We start from the raw sequence: 17,673 nt of genomic DNA, 5'->3' as shown, positions 1-17,673 counted from the left end.
CCACTTCCAACTACAAAAAACAAGTTGCGGTAAGTTGAAGCTGTTTTTTTTATGTTTTAGCTGCACGGATGCTTAAATAGTTGTTTTTATTTTGAGTTTATTTATTTAAAAGGACAATGCACATTAATGAACGCAACACAAGATGTGTAAATATGACGGATTATAGCAAGGATGCTAATTTCCATCCGCAGTCCCTAAACATGAATCAAATCAACACAACAGCACAATAAATTACACAGCACAATACAATACATTAAAAATAAATGAAACAAGCATATAGTAGCAGTTTTTAAAATAATGTAAAAATGTCCGCATGTTTGAAACTTTGCTTTTAGTTGTACCTTAAAAGTGTGCAGCTCTTCCTGATTTAAATTGGATTTAAGCATAAGAGTGCCCAAGTGCTTAAGCGCTCAAGTGCTACAGTGCCTGAGCGTTAAGATATACAAGAAGACAGTTATCAATAACATCAATTACATGTGATAATACAACACATCCAGTGGATTTCAAGATTCATTATGAGTGCAGTTTTGATTTTCAAGTAACCACAGTTTTAGATGCTTATTGAAATAAGTAAGAGTTTGTAAGTCTTGCGGTATTGTGTTCCATAAGTGTGACACACGATATGAAAAAACTGACTTCAAACAACACTTTTTCTGAATGGGAACAGGTAGTCGCCTATATCCTGACCTAATCAATCGATATAAGTTTGTCTTCATGAATTATTTTAGTGCAGGTAGAGCGAGTCCATGGAGAATCTTGTAAACTAAGGAAGCATCTGCATAATTAATTTGTTTTCCCCCAACTCAGCCATTCATGTTTCTTTAAAATGTTACCATAATGGTGTGTGTTGGCTTTTTTGTCTAAGACTTATAGAGTTTGCTTCTGTGCAATTTTCTCTGAATACTTACTTACTCTTAACTCAAGCAATCATTAGGGTGAGTACTTTTTACTTTTACTTGAGTCACTTTACTCTTAAGCAACGATACTTTTACGTCAGTACAATTTTTGGCTACTTTACCCACCTCTTGATTGTATTTTTAATTATTAATTAAAGTGGGCAGCAGCGGCGCCGCGCCCGGGAATCATCACTATTAATATCCGTGTGAACGTCAACTAATGTGAATACAATAGAGTTGACATCGTTATATCTTGAAACTAGGGCTGTAAAAGTTAACGCATTAACTCTTGCGATTAATCAGAAAACCGTATCGCATTAATTATATAAAATGCAGATTATTCATGTAATTAATTTTGGAGCACATGCTCTGTTACTTTAATCTTTACAGTGTTTTTACATCAATTTACTGCAAATTTAAAAATGCTACCAATGTTATTTTTATGGTAAAATTTTGCCAAATGAGCTGCTTGTTTTCTTTTTATTGCCGTAAAATAAACAGTTGTTGTTTTTAGGGTGCATTACTGCAAATAAAAAAATGGCACCACTTTTATTGTTAATATTTAAATGTCTGGCAACTGACCTGTCAGTATTTTTACCCTACAATTACTGACTTATTTTTCAGCATATATACAACCGTTTTAAGCAATTAAATGACAAATTAATTCAAGTAAAACAATTAAAAAATATGGCCTTCTAATAAGAAAAAAATAATTTGTGTCAAAATATGGGGGTCTTTTTTTCGAGTTGATTTAAATTTTGCAATGCAAGTAATTTACTGCAATAATTCACGATTACTTAAAATGCAAAAGTGTGATTAATCTGATTAAATGTAAATATAATCCTTTGTTCGCACTAATTGAAACGTAACATTTGTTTGTTCCTATTTTAACCCATTATGTAAGGCTAATATGTTTTCATTGCCAACTTGCTGTAAAATACAGCAACACTGCAGTAACAGTAACATTTCGTTTGAAGATAACAATAAAAATATTAGCCGCTGCTTACCAGCTTCTCCTTGGGGAGACAAATAAGATGCACTGTGTCAGCCTCATCTCGGACTTTAACGACAGGAACTGGGTTGATTGGGCCAGATTCATTCATCTCAGTCACCTGCACCCGACCAGAACCAGGCCGAAACTCCCGTTTTACAGACGTGGTGTCCATTCCTCACCGCTAGCTTCACCTATGAGGAAAACAAGGAGTTACAAAGACATTTCTTTCTTTGCTCCGACGACTTTTAGCTTTGCCTTGTTGGGTAAAAATGATAATTCCGCCATGTTTCAAACTATACGAACGTTCCACAGTGAAGTCAAATGTTTGCCTGACAACTGCGATCAACTTCCTGGATACGGCAGTTGCATCATGGGAAATGTAGTTGTCTAAAAGGAACCTGCCGTTAGTACTTCCTGTGACTGAGCTTAAAAGTACTAAACATTTACGGTATTTAACCTGTTGAATTAGTAATCGTAATAGTAGTGGAAACAAAAAAATGTTTAAAACAACATTTACAAAAATAAGTGCTGAATTAAATAGACCTCAAAGAAATATGCATGCAAGGGTGATTGATTGATTGATTGAAACTTTTATTAGTAGATTGCACAGTACAGTACATATTCCGTACAATTGACCACTAAATGGTAACACCCGAATATGTTTTCAACTTGTTTAAGTCGGGGTCCACGTTTAAACAAGTTAGTCATGTAGATCAGTGTTGCACTAGTGTGCCATGAGATACAGTCTGGTGTGCCGTGGGAGATTATGTAGTTTCACTTATTTGGGTTAAAAATATTTTTTTCAAACCAGTAATTATAATCCGCAAATAATGTGCCGTTGTTGAGTGGTCGGTGCTAAAGCTCGGCAGAGTAACCGTGTAATACTCTTCCATATCAGTAGGTGGCAGCCTGGAGCTAATTGCTTTGTAGATGTCGGTAACACGTTGTGTAAGACTACGATGGTTTGTCGGGATCATAATATGCAGAGTGCAGGTAAAAAGGTATCTAATGCTTAAACCAAAAATAAACAAAAGGCGAGTGCCCCTAAAAAAAGGCATTAAAGCTTAGGGATGGCTATGCAGAAAGAAACTAAAACTGAACTGGCTACAAAGTAAAGAAAAACAGAATGCTGGACGACAGCAAAGACTTACAGCGTGTGGAGCAGAGACGGCGTCCACAAAGTACATTCGTATATGACATGACGACAATGTCCACACAAAGAAGGATAGCAACAACTGAAATAGTCTTGATTGCTAAAACAAAGCACGGTGCGGGGAATAGCGCTCAAAGGAAGACATGAAACTGCAACAGGAAAATACCAACAAAACAGGAAAAGCCACCAAAATAGGAGCGCAAGGAAAACACCAAAAAACTCAAAATAAGTCACGACGTGATGTGACAGGTCGTAACCGTACTTTGAGCATACTTGCCAACCTTGAGACCTTCGAATTCGGGAGATTGGGGGGCGGGGGGGGGGGGGTATATTGTAGCCCGGAAGAGTTAGGGATGCAAGGGATTCTGGGTATTTGTTCTGTTGTGTTTATGTTGTGTTACGGTGCGGATGTTCTCCCAAAATGTGTTTGTCATTCTTGTTTGGTGTGGGTTCACAGAGTGGCGCATATTTGTAACAGTGTTAAAGTTGTTTATATTTTCCACCCTCAGTGTGACCTGTATGGCTGTTGATCAAGTATGTCTTATGACACGCTATTTGTATGGTGAAAAAGCGGACGCGTCGACAGGTTGTAGAGGACGCCAAAGGCAGTGCCATTACGGCACGCCCTTAATATTGTTGTCCGGGTGAAATTCGGGAGAATTGTTGCCCCAGGAGATTTTCGGGAGGGCACTGAAATGTCCCGTAAAAATCGGGAGGGTTGGCAAGTAGAGACAAGTATAGTGATGCATGGTTGGTTATGGTTCATATTCAACAATTGCGACGATGAGTTTTTATTGTCAATATCGAGTTACATTTTTAAATGATTTCTGCAGGTGGTGTGCCTTTGGATTTTTTCAATGAAAAAAATGTGCCTTGGCTCAAAAAAGTTTGAAATACTGCTCTATTGTTCTATTGTTTGGATTATTTTACTGCTAACATGTGCATTATTGAAATATCATGCCAGTTTCTAGGCCTCTTAATTACAATAAAACATTGATGAAAATACTTCATAATGCTGTGTGAGGTTTTGCTAAATTGGTTGGTTACGCGCGCGCGCTCCCGCGAAGTGCGCGCTCCGGTCGGCTGTCGGGCACGGCTCGTGAACAGAGGGGCGGTTGAGTGTCGGACTGCGCTGGGCGTGGGCTGCCGTCACTCCCCATCCTCTCAGTGGAGACACATTGTTCGACGCGGGCACATTTCAGCCCAACCAATGCGTGCCTGCGAGCAGCTTGGTGCTATTTAGCTGCGGAAAAGTCAACCGTTTTGTGGCTGATAATAAAGAAACAGTTATTTCGAGAGGACCGGAAGCGGGGCGAAGACTGTTTTTTTTTCTGTTCGGATATCTTCAATTCAAGAGCCAACTTGAGTTGGAACATCGTTTTTTTTTTTACCCCATTCCCTCTTCCCCTGCCGGGCAAAACATCGCCAATTAGAGCCCTGCTTGTTGTAAGTATGCAATGGACACATTCCAGTGTCCGAAAAATGCTGTCAAAAAGAAGGTGTCCGCCTTTGTACCGCGTGTTGTGTCTTGCTGTCCACAGTTACGACATCTTAGCTAGCTTTCATTTCCACGCGTGGATTTAGTTGGCGTGTGTTCTGCTAAGAATACACGCGGCTCTTATTTTCAAACAATTAGCATTCTGAACAACGGCCCCTTTTGAGTTTGGGGAGGCGGCTAAAGTGGACGTCTCCATCTGCCTCCCCCCCCAAACTGAAACAGGAAGTCATTTTTATAACTCAACGTTTTACTGAGTGTATATTTTGATTGTATTGGAGTAAACGTAATTAATGAGGCTGCTGCTGGTAACTGTGACCACGCAGAAGGAAGGGAGACACCCTGTCACACTGAGGGGAAACTGAATGTATCACTGCGGAAGTTGGATTCCTTTACCAGGCGTGAATATGTCTCACTGTCAGGATGCTGCATCCTTGAAATTTTAAGGAGGAGGAGCTGTGTGGCAAAGTGTAATTGAGGGTGTGTTCTTCCATCCATCCATTTTCCACCGCTTGTCCCTTTCGGGGTGGCGGGGGGTGCTGGAGCCTATCTCAGCTGCATTCGGGCGGTAGGCGGGGTACACCCTGGACAAGTCGCCATCTCATCGCAGGGCCAACACAGATAGACAGACAACATTCACGCTCACATTCACACTCTAGGGCTGATTTAGTGTTGCCAATCAACCTATCAAGCTTGTCTTTTTTGGTCCGGTTAAGACGGACCGGAGTCAGTTCGCTCTGCTGGTGCGGTTCGTTTTGTCCAGTGTAAACACAGTGTCCAGCACCAAAAAGACCAGACAAAACAGGCCGACCAAGGCTATGTTTACACTAGGGTTGTACGGAATACTGGTATTGGTATAGTACCGCGATACTAATGAATCATTTTCGGTACTATAATGCCTCTGTAACATTCCGGTCGCGCGCCCGCGTCGTCGTCTTGCCTAGTCATTGCTGGATTTACGAACAGAGGAGCATGTTTGGCGGCACACAATCACTGAGTACTTACAAGCAGACACAGTGTGTAGACACAAAAGGGAGAACGGACACATTTTGGCTTAAAAACTAACGATAAGGTGAAGTTATAACACTGAAACGCCCTCAGGAAGAGGTGCTTTAAGACATGGCTAGCTATCTAGCGGCTAACGTCCATCCGCCGTCGGCAGTGTTTTAGCTACTTCTAAATCACTAATCCTGGTCTCCATGGCGACAAATAAAGTAAGTTTCTTACAAGTATCATCCCTGCAGGACGAGGAATAGCTAAACATGCTTCACTACACACCGTAGCTCACCGGCATCAAAATGTAAACAAACGCCATTGGTGGATCTACACCTAACATCCACTGTAATGATACCAAGTACAGGAGCATGTCTAGTCGATACTACTATGATTACGTTGATATTTTTTGGCATCACATCTTCTTTCATTTAAAAAAAAAAATTCATATTATGTTTATAAACTCAGGAAATATGTCCCTGGACACATGAGGACTTTGAATATGACCAATGCATGATCCTGTAACGACTTAGTATCGGATTGATACCCAAATTTGTGATATCATCCAAAACTAATGTAAAGTATCAAACAACAGAAGAATAAGTGATTATTACATTTTAACAAAAGTGTAGACAGAACATGTTAAAAAAGAAAGCAGATATTAAAAGTAAATGAACAAGTAGATTAATAATTCATTTTCTACCACTTGTCCTTAATAATGTTGAAAAATTAATAGAATGATAGATGACACAATATGTTACTGCATATGTCAGCAGACTAATTAGGAGTCTTTGTTTGTTTAATTACTACTAAAAGACAAGTTATCTAGTATGTTCACTATTTTATTTAAGGACTAAACTGCCATAATAAACATATGTTTAATGTACACTAAGATTTTTTCTTAAAATAAAGCCAATAATGCAATTTTTTTGTGGTGCCCTTTATTTAGAAAAGTACCGAAAAGTATCTAAATAATTTTGTTACCGGTACCAAAACATTGTTATCGGGACAAAACTAGTTCACACTGCAGGTCAATTCCAATTTTTTGCCTGACATCAATCTGATTTTTTCCAATCCGACTCAGGCCTCTTTTGTAGGTGCATATAAATCTGATATGTATCAAATACGACCAGACCCAGCTGCCAAAAAAAAACATTTAAGTGGAGTGTTATATTACCGATAAATTTTTTTCAGCAGGGCCCCCTGCCAAAAATGTATTCTCGCCACAGGAGCGCGCACGCTTGTTAAACCTGCACTGCTGAGGTTTTGTCTGGGCACAACTGATTACTACGTGTGAGACAAACCGTTATATTTAGAGATGTCCGATAATGGCTTTTTTGCCGATATTGTCCAACTCTTAATTACCGATTCCGATATCAACCGATACCGATATATACAGCCGTGGAATTAACACATTATTATGCCTGATTTTGTTGTGATGCCCCGCTGGATGCTTTAAACAATGTAACAAGGTTTTCCAAAAAAAATCTACTCAAATTATGGAAAAAAATGCCAACATGGCACTGCCATATTTATTATTGAAGTCACAAAGTGCATTATTTTTTTTAACATGCCTCAAAACAGGAGGTTGAGGTTGGCGGGGTTGAGGGGGCGGGGTTGAGGTGGGGGGGAGGGGGTGGCGGGCGGTGTATTTTGTAGCGTCCCGGAAGAGTTAGTGCTGCAAGGGGTTCTGGGTATTTGTTCTGTTGTGTTTATGTTGTGTTACGGTGCGGATGTTCTCCTGAAATGTGTTTGTCATTCTTGTTTGGTGTGGGTTCACAGTGTGGCACATATTTGTAACAGTGTTAAAGTTGTTTATACGGTCACCCTCAGTGTGACCTGTATGGCTGTTGACCAAATATGCTTGCATTCATTTGTGTGTGTGAAAAGCTGTAGATATTATGTGACTGGGCCGGCACGCAAAGGCAGTGCCTTTAAGGTTTATTGGCGCTCTGTACTTCTCCCTACGTCCGTGTACACAGCGGCGTTTTAAAAAGTCATAAATTTTACTTTTTGAAACAGATATCGATAATTTTGAAACCGATACCGATAATTTCCGATATTACATTTTAAAGCATTTATCGGCCGATAATATCGGCAGCTCGATATTATCGGACATCTCTAGTTATATTCAAGGTTATTGTTAGGGCTTGGCGATATATCGAGTTTGTAAGATACGTTACTCAAAGGCAACATAAGGCGGGTCATGGAACCAGGAAGGGAAATCCCAACAGACATCCCAAATGACGGCGAGAGAGTTGTAGAAGAGAAGAGGGAATTTTCAAGTGGGCGATTTACATATTAAAAAAAATAGTGGAAGATGGCAGAGGGATTCTCTTCCTTAGATTTTTCTTTTAGCAATGTAGACCACATCTAGGAAACCCACAATGTGTCTACTTGGCCACATTTGGACAAATGTATGCGTCTGATAAAACATTCATTTGAGTTGTTTACCATGTAAGCCCAAATCAAAACTGTTCTCGGCGTGGAAGACTTGGAATACACATTTAAGAACACACATGATTGTGGCAGACATGTGATGACTTTTGCTACAGTATAGTGTCTAAATGCTAACTTTAATTTTCATTGGTGTTTTAAAACAAGACAGTAGCTGACATTATTTCTACTCTTTCCATGTTGACATTGAATAGTTGAATCATTTTGAAACAAACAACAAGATCATAGTCGCACAATTAAGTCAAGTCACTTTTTTGGCACTGACCACAGACCTGTGAGACCTGTGGTCTAGTAGGACCACAGAACCGTACGTGTGACAGTCCATTACATCGTCGACTGGGAATTAAAAAGTGCCTGCCTGCAAATGTATTTTTTATCTGAGTTTGATACATTTTGTATTATTTGCACAGCTATGTTATTTATTTTATGTAGAAATAATATTTTTCTATTTTATTTATGTTATGTAATTCTGTGTTTATTTTCTGTGCTTTTAATACCCATCTTGACTAACTGTGTTAATAAAAGTGTTTATAGTACAGTTGTCATTCAGTTAAATTTCACTGCATTTCGCTCAAAAATGAGTATCTTTATATGTATACTTTCACCGGAAAATATATTGAGATATATATTGAATATCGAGTTTAAGTAAAAATATATCGAGATATACTTTTTCGTCCATATCGCCCAGCCCTAGTTATTGTAAAGATATGTATTTGAAATTATTTAATCTTTTATCGTGTCCGAAAAATTAAAGAGTTGGCCATTTGTATGAATGTGATTGTAAAGGACTGTTTTTGATCTGACGTTGATGTACCAAAACATATTTTTTGTTTAAAAACTACATACTGTTCTTTGTTCATGCACATAATAAGTACTAATAAAGTGTTTGGATGTATTCATTAAATCAATGTATTCTTGGTCGCCAAAAATTGATTCAAAGTAATATTTAGATATTGACACGTCTCATCTGTGCATAAATTACTAGAATACCCAGAAGATGCACAGATGAGATGTCAATACCAAAATATTACATTGAATCACTTTTTGGCAACACCCGTTTTGGTTAATTTCAAGTTTTTAAAGGGTACTTCAACAGTTATCATAAATGGAACTCTCTTATGGGTAATCTAATAATTTATGCACAAATGATATTACATTGAATCATTTTGGCAACCAAGAATACATTGATTTAATGAATATTAGTAAACACTGTAATATTCATTATGTGCATGAACAAATAACAGTTAACATACTATGTAGCTTCTAAACAAAAACTAAGTTTTAGCCCATCAACATCGATCGGATCAACAACAGTCCTTTACAATCACATTACTACCATACAAATGGCAAACTCTTTAATTTATCAGACATAAAAAAGGCTTAAATACTTTCAAATGCATATTGTTACAATAACCATAAATGTAAGCATTTGTCTTACATATTGTAAAACGTTGCTGGACATCCATTGTTTAATTTCATTAAAGTACCAGTAGAGTGGCAAAACATGTTTCCTCTATATTGAAGCTAGTATCATATGTCGTCAATGTCATCATTCAGATGATGAATTAATCATGATTCACATTAAGGGTTAACAAGGAAAAGTCTCCCTGCAGACACTGTCTTTGGTTGTGTGTGTTTGTCTCCAATGTCACAGATGACGAACTTCTAGATTTCTGGCTAAATCCTCCTAATATCCAGATGAGAGACATGATTTATAATCTAAAATTACTTTGACGAGCTTAGACGTGATGATGCGGTAGCAGCAGGCTATCACGGCCAGCTCACAGTAAAGCAGCAGACGGCTACTTAGCTGTGTGTTATCAATTCGCCGCTAAAAATAGTTTGTCTGCATTGGCGCTTATAATAACAACATCGCTAATATTTGGTTAATATTCAGGTCACAATATTTGTATAGACTGTTGTTGGCGGGTTTTCGGTGGCTCTTTAGAGAGTTTTGTGGGCGGAAAAGAGAGCCCCTATTGACAGACTATTTATGTATTTATCTACGAATTAGAATGCATAAAAAAAAGAAAAACATATGTGTTTATGTCTTACATAGGGATTGTGAATGATAGACAGTACATATCTGTCTAATTTTTGCATATTTCCAGTATGACTGATCTGATACTATGGTCAGAGTACAGAACTGTTACTCCAGTGACGTCAATCTACAGAAATTACCGAAGCCGTTAGGAGCAGAATATTCAAAATAGCTGACTAAATTTGTGGCATTTTGTGATGTTTAGACGGTATTTTCACATATTTTGCGGATTGCAAATACACTTTGAGATGGTTTAATGGATACAATTAGAGATGTCCGATAATGGCTTTTTTGCCGATATCCAATATTCCGATATTGTCCAACTCTTAATTACCGATTCCGATATCAACCGATATCGATATATACAGTCGTGGAATTAACACATTATTATGCCTAATTTTGTTGTGATGCCCAGCTGGATGCATTAAACAATGTAACAAGGTTTTCCAAAATAAATCAACTCAAGTTATGGAAAAAAATGCCAACATGGCACTGCCATATATATTATTAAAGTCACAAAGTGCATTATTTTTTTTAACATGCCTCAAAACAGCAGCTTGGAATTTGGGACATGCTCTCCCTGCGTTGACTTGTGTGTGTGAAAAGATGTACCGGTAGATATTATGTGACTAGGCCGGCACGCAAAGGCAGTGCCTTTAAGGTTTATTGGCGCTAGGGCTGGGCGATATGGCCTTTTATTAATATCTCGATATTTCTAGGCCATGTCACGATATATATCGCAATATTTTGCCTTAGCCTTGAATGAACACTTGATGCATATAATCACAGCAGTATGATGATTCTATGTGTCTACATTAAAATATTCTTGTTCATACTTCATTAATATATGCTCATTTTAAACTTTCATGCAGAGAGGGAAATCACAACTAAGTAATTTACCAAAACTGTATTTATTAAACAGTCATTAAGTAGTGCCACAAACATTCATGTCATTTCCAAAACAGAAAGTGCAAGATTGCCAAAGACATTTTAAAACAAGCTATTTGTGCACTTTTGTGCATGATGTCACTAAGATGACATATGAAAAGAACACTAAATTAAAGTGCACTTTTTGTACAGAACACCACTACAATAGTTTAAAACAAATAAAGTGCACTTTTGTGCATGATGTCACACAAGATATTTCAATAAGTGTCACATAAAAATGAGCTGCATGTCAAATAGTATATGTCATACGGTGTTGATGTGGAAATTGTTGCTTCGGCATTTTGTTGGTGTGGCACCGAACGGAGATGTTGACATGCAGAGTTTGAAGCACTCTTCATTCTCTAGCGGGTGACTTTTCAAATGATGCTACAAATTAGCAGTGCTGCTACTTGTAGTAGCAACGCTTTTGCCGCATAATTGTTCAACATATTCCCGCTTGAAGCCAAACCACCGCCAGACGATGGACCCCGTGCTGTTTTTCTTGGGAATTCATTCTTCCTCCATTTGTTACCAGATTCACACTTTCTCTCTCTCTCTTATTACCACTCGCACCACTCCGTTAGCATCACAACTAATGTTGCCATGTCGCTACCTCTCTGCTCCGCGGGAGCGTGTGATGTTGCACACGTGACTTGTGTAAGAAGGTGCGCTTGTTTTAAGTCTCTGTGAGAAGGAGAGACAAGAAAGAGGGAGAAACACATGCAGTTTAATGCCCGCAGCTAAAAGCAACTGTGTGAGAACGTATACTCAAATATCACGATATAGTCATTTTCTATATCGCACAGAGACAAACCCGCGATATATCGAGTATATCGGTATATTGCCCAGCCCTAATTGGCGCTCTGTATTTCTCCCTACGTCCGTGTACACAGCGGCGTTTTAAAAAGTCATACATTTTACTTTTTGAAACCGATACCAATAACTTCGAAACTGATACCGATAATTTCCGATATTACATTTTAAAGCATTTATCGGCCGATAATATGTATCTCTAGATACAATAAAACACAATTAACCATACACTACCGTTCAAAAGTTTGGGGTCACCCAAACAATTTTGTGGAATAGCCTTCAATTCTAAGAACAAGAATAGACTGTCGAGTTTCAGATGAAAGTTCTCTTTTTCTGGCCATTTTGAGCGTTGAATTGACCCCATAAATGTGATGCTCCAGAAACTCAATCTGCTCAAAGGAAGGTCAGTTTTGTAGCTTCTGTAACAAGCTAAACTGTTTTCAAATGTGTGAACATGATTGCACAAGGGTTGTCTAATCATCAATTAGCCTTCTGAGCCAATGAGCAAACACATTGTACCATTAGAACACTGGAGTGATAGTTGCTGGAAATGGGCCTCTATACACCTATGTAGATATTGCACCAAAAACCAGACATTTGCAGCTAGAATAATCATTTACCACATTAGCAATGTATAGAGTGTATTTCTTTAAAGTTAAGACTAGTTTAAAGTTATCTTCGTTGAAAATAAGGACATTTCAATGTGACCCCAAACTTTTGAACGGTAGTGTATAAAGTCAACTTGTTTTTCCACTCTCCTGGTACTTTAAGACACACCTCTAGATGGCTACAATCTGGCATGTTGGTCAGCTTTAGGGGCATGTAAAGTTGGGTGTCATCAGCATAACAGTGAAAGCTAACACCGTATTTGCGTATGATGTCACCTAGCGGCAGCATGTAGATGCTGAAGAGTGCAGGGCCAAGAACCGAACCCTGTGGAACTCTGCATGTTACCTTAACATATGCTGAGGGCACGTTGTTATAAGAGACTCATTGCATCTCTTAGAAAGGGAAGTCTGGGCTTCTTTGCTTAGGCTGCAGCCCCCGCGACCCGACCTCGGATTAGCGGAAGAAAATGGATGGATGGATGCATCCTTTCAGCAAGACAGGAGTTAAACCAAGAAAACGCTATGTCTGACATACCGATATGTGTTTTGATACAGTTTAATAGAATGTTATGATCGACTGTATCGAAAGCAGCGCTGAGCTCAAGTAGCAACAACATGGATGACGCGTCAGCATCCATAGTTATCAATAGATCAAATAGTCAGTTTTGCGAGGGCTGTCTGAGTAGAGATATTGCCCTCAAATCCGACTGAAAGGATTCACAGAGATTGTTAGGTTAAGTTTTAGATACAAAATGCAATTTTGAAGTCACAATGTCATACAGGAAAACATGTTAAATGTTTTACTGAACTGCAAGTCATTAATTTGCTCAAACGTTGGTGACAATGAGTATTGTAAGAATTAGGTGCCCATTTTGAAAGCCTTTGCAAAATTATAGCAAACAAGAGATAGATAAATTAAACACACCCATAAACAACTTTACATAGTGCACCATTTAAATCTGCATTACTCTTCCTTAGTTTAATCAGTTGCTTAAACAAATGATCTTATTTACCTTTTCAGATGACAGTGTTGATCTTTTTTTTTATACAAACTACCTCCAAGGTAGTTGTGCGACAGCAGTTGGCAACATACGGCATCTTGCAGCACTTGGTCTTTAGAGATGTTAAAGGCCTACTGAAATTAAATTTTCTTATTTAAACGGGGATAGCAGATCCATTCTATGTGTCGTACTTGATCATTTCGCGATATTGCCATATTTTTGCTGAAAGGATTTAGTAGAGAACATCGACGATAAAGTTCGCAACTTTTGGTCACTGATAAAAAAGCCTTGCCTGTACCGGAAGTAGCGTGACGTCGCAGGTTAAAGTTAAAGTTAAAGTACCAATGATTGTCACACACACAATAGGTGTGGTGAAATTTGTCCTCTGCATTTGACCCATCCCCTTGATCACCCCCTGGGAGGTGAGGGGAGCAGTGGGCAGCAGCGTAGCCGCGCCCGGGAATCATTTTTGGTGATTTAACCCCCAATTCCAACCCTTGATGCTGAGTGCCAAGCAGGGAGGTAATGGGTCCCATTTTTATAGTCTTTGGTATGACCCGGCCGGGGTTTGAACTCACAACTAGGTTGAAGGGCTCCTCACATTTCCCCATTGTTTACACCAGCAGCGAGAGCGATTCAGACCGAGAAAGCGACGATTACCCCATTAATTTGAGCGAGGATGAAAGATTCGTGGATGAGGAACGTGAGAGTGAAGGACTAGAGTGCAGTGCAGGACATATCTTTTTTCGCTCTAACCGTAACTTAAGTACAAGTGCTCATTGGATTCCACACTTTCTCCTTTTTCTATTGTGGATCACGGATTTGTATTTTAAACCACCTCGGATACTATATCCTCTTGAAAATGAGAGTCGAGAACGCGAAATGGACATTCACAGTGACTTTTATCTCCATGACAATACATCGGTGAAGCACTTTAGCTACGGAGCTAACGTGATAGCATCGTGCTTAAATGCATATAGAAACAGACGAAATAAGCCCCTGACTGGAAGGATAGACAGAAGATCAACAATACTACCAAACTCTGGACCTGTAACCACACGGTTAATGCTGTACCGCCGGACGAAGCCTAGCAATGCTGTTGCTAACGACGCCATTGAAGCTAACTTAGCTACGGGACCTCGACAGAGCTATGCTAAAAACATTAGCTATCAACCTACGCCAGCCCTCATCTGCTCATCAACACCCGTGCTCACCTGCGTTCCAGCGATCGACGGCGCGACGAAGGACTTCACCCGATCATCGATGCGGTCGGCGGCTAGCGTCCGATAGCGCGTCTGCTATCCGACTCGAAGTCCTCCTGGTTGTGTTGCTGCAGCCAGCCGCTAATACACCGATCCCACCTACAGCTTTCTTCTTTGCAGTCTCCATTGTTCATTAAACAAATTGCAAAAGATTCACCAACACAGTTGTCCAGAATACTGTGGAATTTTGCGATGAAAACAGAGCTGGGATACAATGTGTCCGAATACTTCCGCTTCAACCATTGACGTCACGCGCAAACATCATCATACCTAGGGATGATACTCGAAACCGGTTTTCCCGGTTGTTTGATAAGAAAAGAACCGAGTCCTCGGACTCAAATCCCTTTTTGAGAACCGGTACCCGTTATCGAGACCACTATAGTAAAGGAAAAGAGTTGATTCTTTATTCGAATCCCGTCCCGACCAGAAATGCTCCGTTGGACATCACAATAAATGACGTCACGTAGCTCAGTCATTAGGCGCAGATAGCGAAAGCAGGAAAACAATGGACGGGAAAAAGCGCTCCAAGGTGTAATAAAGTTATTTAATAAAGTTCAAAACAAAAGCTATAATCCATCGAATAACTTTACTGAGAGATTTTAGCAGGGTAAAACACATGACGAACACTTTTACGACCAACCGGAAACATAGCAACGCACCTCCTTTACGGCAGCTGTCGCAACGTTCTTAAAACAACCGCAGCACATACATATATATACAACATATCTCCCTTTTTTAACTTTTGTTTTTCTTTCCTTGTAAACAAAACAAAATCACACTGTAGATGTGTTGTCTGTCTAATTATAAATAATGCAGACGAGGCGTGTTGGCTGAGTTCTTGACGTTTACTTTCACAGCGTGGCAACATGCAACACTTTTCGGGGCTACCGCGCATGCTCGTAACTCCCGTTGCAAGTTGGGTAGTGTAGTTGTTATATTCTCTAGCTCATAACATTTTTCCCCCATAAAGAAATAATGTTAACTCAATAAAGTGTATTTCTTTTTTTAGCTTTAACTTTTCATTTATTAGCATTGTAACCACATTTGCAAATAACTTTTCTCTTCATAGAATGTTCTTTCAATAAAGAAATAAAGTGCAAAAATGTCAAAGCATCATAACAAACAGTTATGTCAAATAGCAGCAGAAGTGCACTTTTTGGAGAGCTGTATTATTTTCAGTTTTGTGCCCAAGGGACTGATTTTATTTAACACTATATTATTATTTATACACCTATAGTGATCACAGAGACAGGTTGTTTTTGTGTTACTGTATATATTTGTTTCTCTGAAAAATCCCACTTAATATACTTTGGGTAACAACAGTCAATATTTATTTATTTTATTTTATTTTTTTCGGTGGGTAACAGTCAATATTTATTTATTTATTAGATTTTATTTTTTTATTATATAATAAAAGTGAGCTTTTGTTAAACCAAATATTGTGTGTTTTTTTCCATATACAACACCCTATCTGGACTCGATAAGAGAATCGATAAGGAATCGGTTCGATAAGAGGATTCGATAATAGGCTCGAACTCGATAATTCCTTATCAAACATCATACCTACACGTTTTCAACCGGAAGATTCCCGGGAAATTTAAAATTGCACTTTATAAGTTAACCCGGCCGTATTGGCATGTGTTGCAATGTTAAGATTTCATCATTGATATATAAGCTATCAGACTGCGTGGTCGGTAGTAGTGGGTTTCAGTAGGCCTTTAAGTGGCCTACATGCGCTGGTTGTCCGTTTAGCAAAGGCATTGTTTAATTTATCTGTGGTAAACGCTGGTAAACTCAGCCAGCATAGTTGTTGTCCTCTGTTTGCTGTAGCACTATAGCATGATCTGCTTAGCACACATCTTCTAAAAATTGTAGTTAATCTTCCGTATATTCAGGGTCGAAAAGATATCGGGCATCTACTCAGAGCTGTTTGCACATTAGAGGGCTTTTTTGAGCCGTACAGTGGCCTAGTGGTTAGCATGTCAGCCTCTCAGTCCGGAGTTTGTATGTTCCCCCCCGTGCGTGCATGGGTTTTTTCTCTGGGTACCACATATTTTGAAAAGTTAACTGTGATTGACTGGCAACAACTGCAGGGTGTACCCCGACCTTTGCAAACCGACAATAGATGGATAGGACTTTATTGAGCTACAGTACATTAGAGAGACAACATATTAGAAAAAACTCTCTTCCGCATCTGCAATATAGACTTAATGTTCATAAATGGAAATTAGGGATGGTCATATTAGTATTACTGCATATCGTTCCGGCACTAATTTATTAGTAGAATTGTGTGGAGGTTGTTGAAGCATTAGAGGCAAAATGGAATGTACTGGTTGGCTGTAGCCAGTATGGACACCATGTTCTACTATATGTGGTCTAAAGAAGAACATTCGCTACGGAACCAGATCAACTGCACAACTTTTTAGGTAGAATTCTTCAGCTCAGTAGATCGGCATCAAAAAAGGAGTTCAACCATTCAGCCCAATTCCTTTAATAATTGTATATAAATAATACAAGTAATTCCCATAATTAGCTAGGAAAATCTAGTCAAATGTTCATCTTCAAGGGAGAGAAATGGGTGTCACACTCTATTGTTCTGTCAATCTATCTATCAATTTATCTATCTAGCGATCTATCAATCTATTTCTCATCCTTGAGCTAGAACTTGACAATTATGGGTGTGACTTTTCACAAACAAAAAATGTATATGGATTTCCTATTGGGCTGCAACTAACGATTATTTTGACAGTAAATTAGTCACCGATTATCTTAACAATTAGTCGAATAGTCGGATAATAAAGCATACACATATTTAATGGTTTTAATTTTCCATTGACTTCTAAATGTAGCTTAAGTTATTTTAAGCATGTGCTTACGAACAACAAAGATGACTAATTAATTAATATTTATTTATACTAGGGCTGTCAAAGTTAAGACGATAAAACGTTAAATATAAATTTCAATAACGGCCCACATTTTTTTATCTGGCGATTAACGCGAACACTTCCTTTTAGACTCGAGCCGTGCCGTAGC

The 17,673-nt window shown here is 38.7% G+C and overlaps 2 protein-coding genes across 10 annotated transcripts in view; one reads left to right on the top strand and one right to left on the bottom strand.

Moving 5' to 3' along the window:
- lrrc56 (leucine rich repeat containing 56) overlaps positions 1–2,269 on the bottom strand; it is a 37,109-nt gene extending 34,840 nt beyond the window's left edge. For 6 of the 7 annotated variants that reach the window (XR_009824285.1, XM_062035275.1, XM_062035272.1 and 3 more), the window contains exon 1: positions 1,904–2,214. Coding sequence is in view for 6 of the 7 variants with exons in the window: in XM_062035275.1 (XP_061891259.1) it covers positions 1,904–2,062 (159 nt within the window). In the remaining variant the exon portion in view is untranslated. Of the gene's footprint in view, positions 1–1,903 lie in introns of all 7 variants that reach the window. The other variant, XM_062035271.1, reaches the window with a different exon arrangement.
- A 1,856-nt stretch (positions 2,270–4,125) lies between these two features.
- The window catches only part of LOC133641683 (GTPase HRas), a 55,310-nt gene continuing 41,762 nt past the window's right edge, over positions 4,126–17,673 (top strand). For 2 of the 3 annotated variants that reach the window (XM_062035592.1, XM_062035593.1), the window contains exon 1: positions 4,126–4,489. The gene's annotated coding sequence lies outside the window, so the exon portion shown is untranslated. The remainder of the gene's footprint in view (positions 4,490–17,673) is intronic. The other variant, XM_062035591.1, reaches the window with a different exon arrangement.

Source organism: Entelurus aequoreus, linkage group LG24, assembly GCF_033978785.1.
Source record: "Entelurus aequoreus isolate RoL-2023_Sb linkage group LG24, RoL_Eaeq_v1.1, whole genome shotgun sequence".
NCBI lineage: Eukaryota > Metazoa > Chordata > Actinopteri > Syngnathiformes > Syngnathidae > Entelurus > Entelurus aequoreus.
The sequence above is the reverse complement of the archived record's forward strand: the minus strand, read 5'-3'. Positions and strand labels throughout refer to the sequence as shown.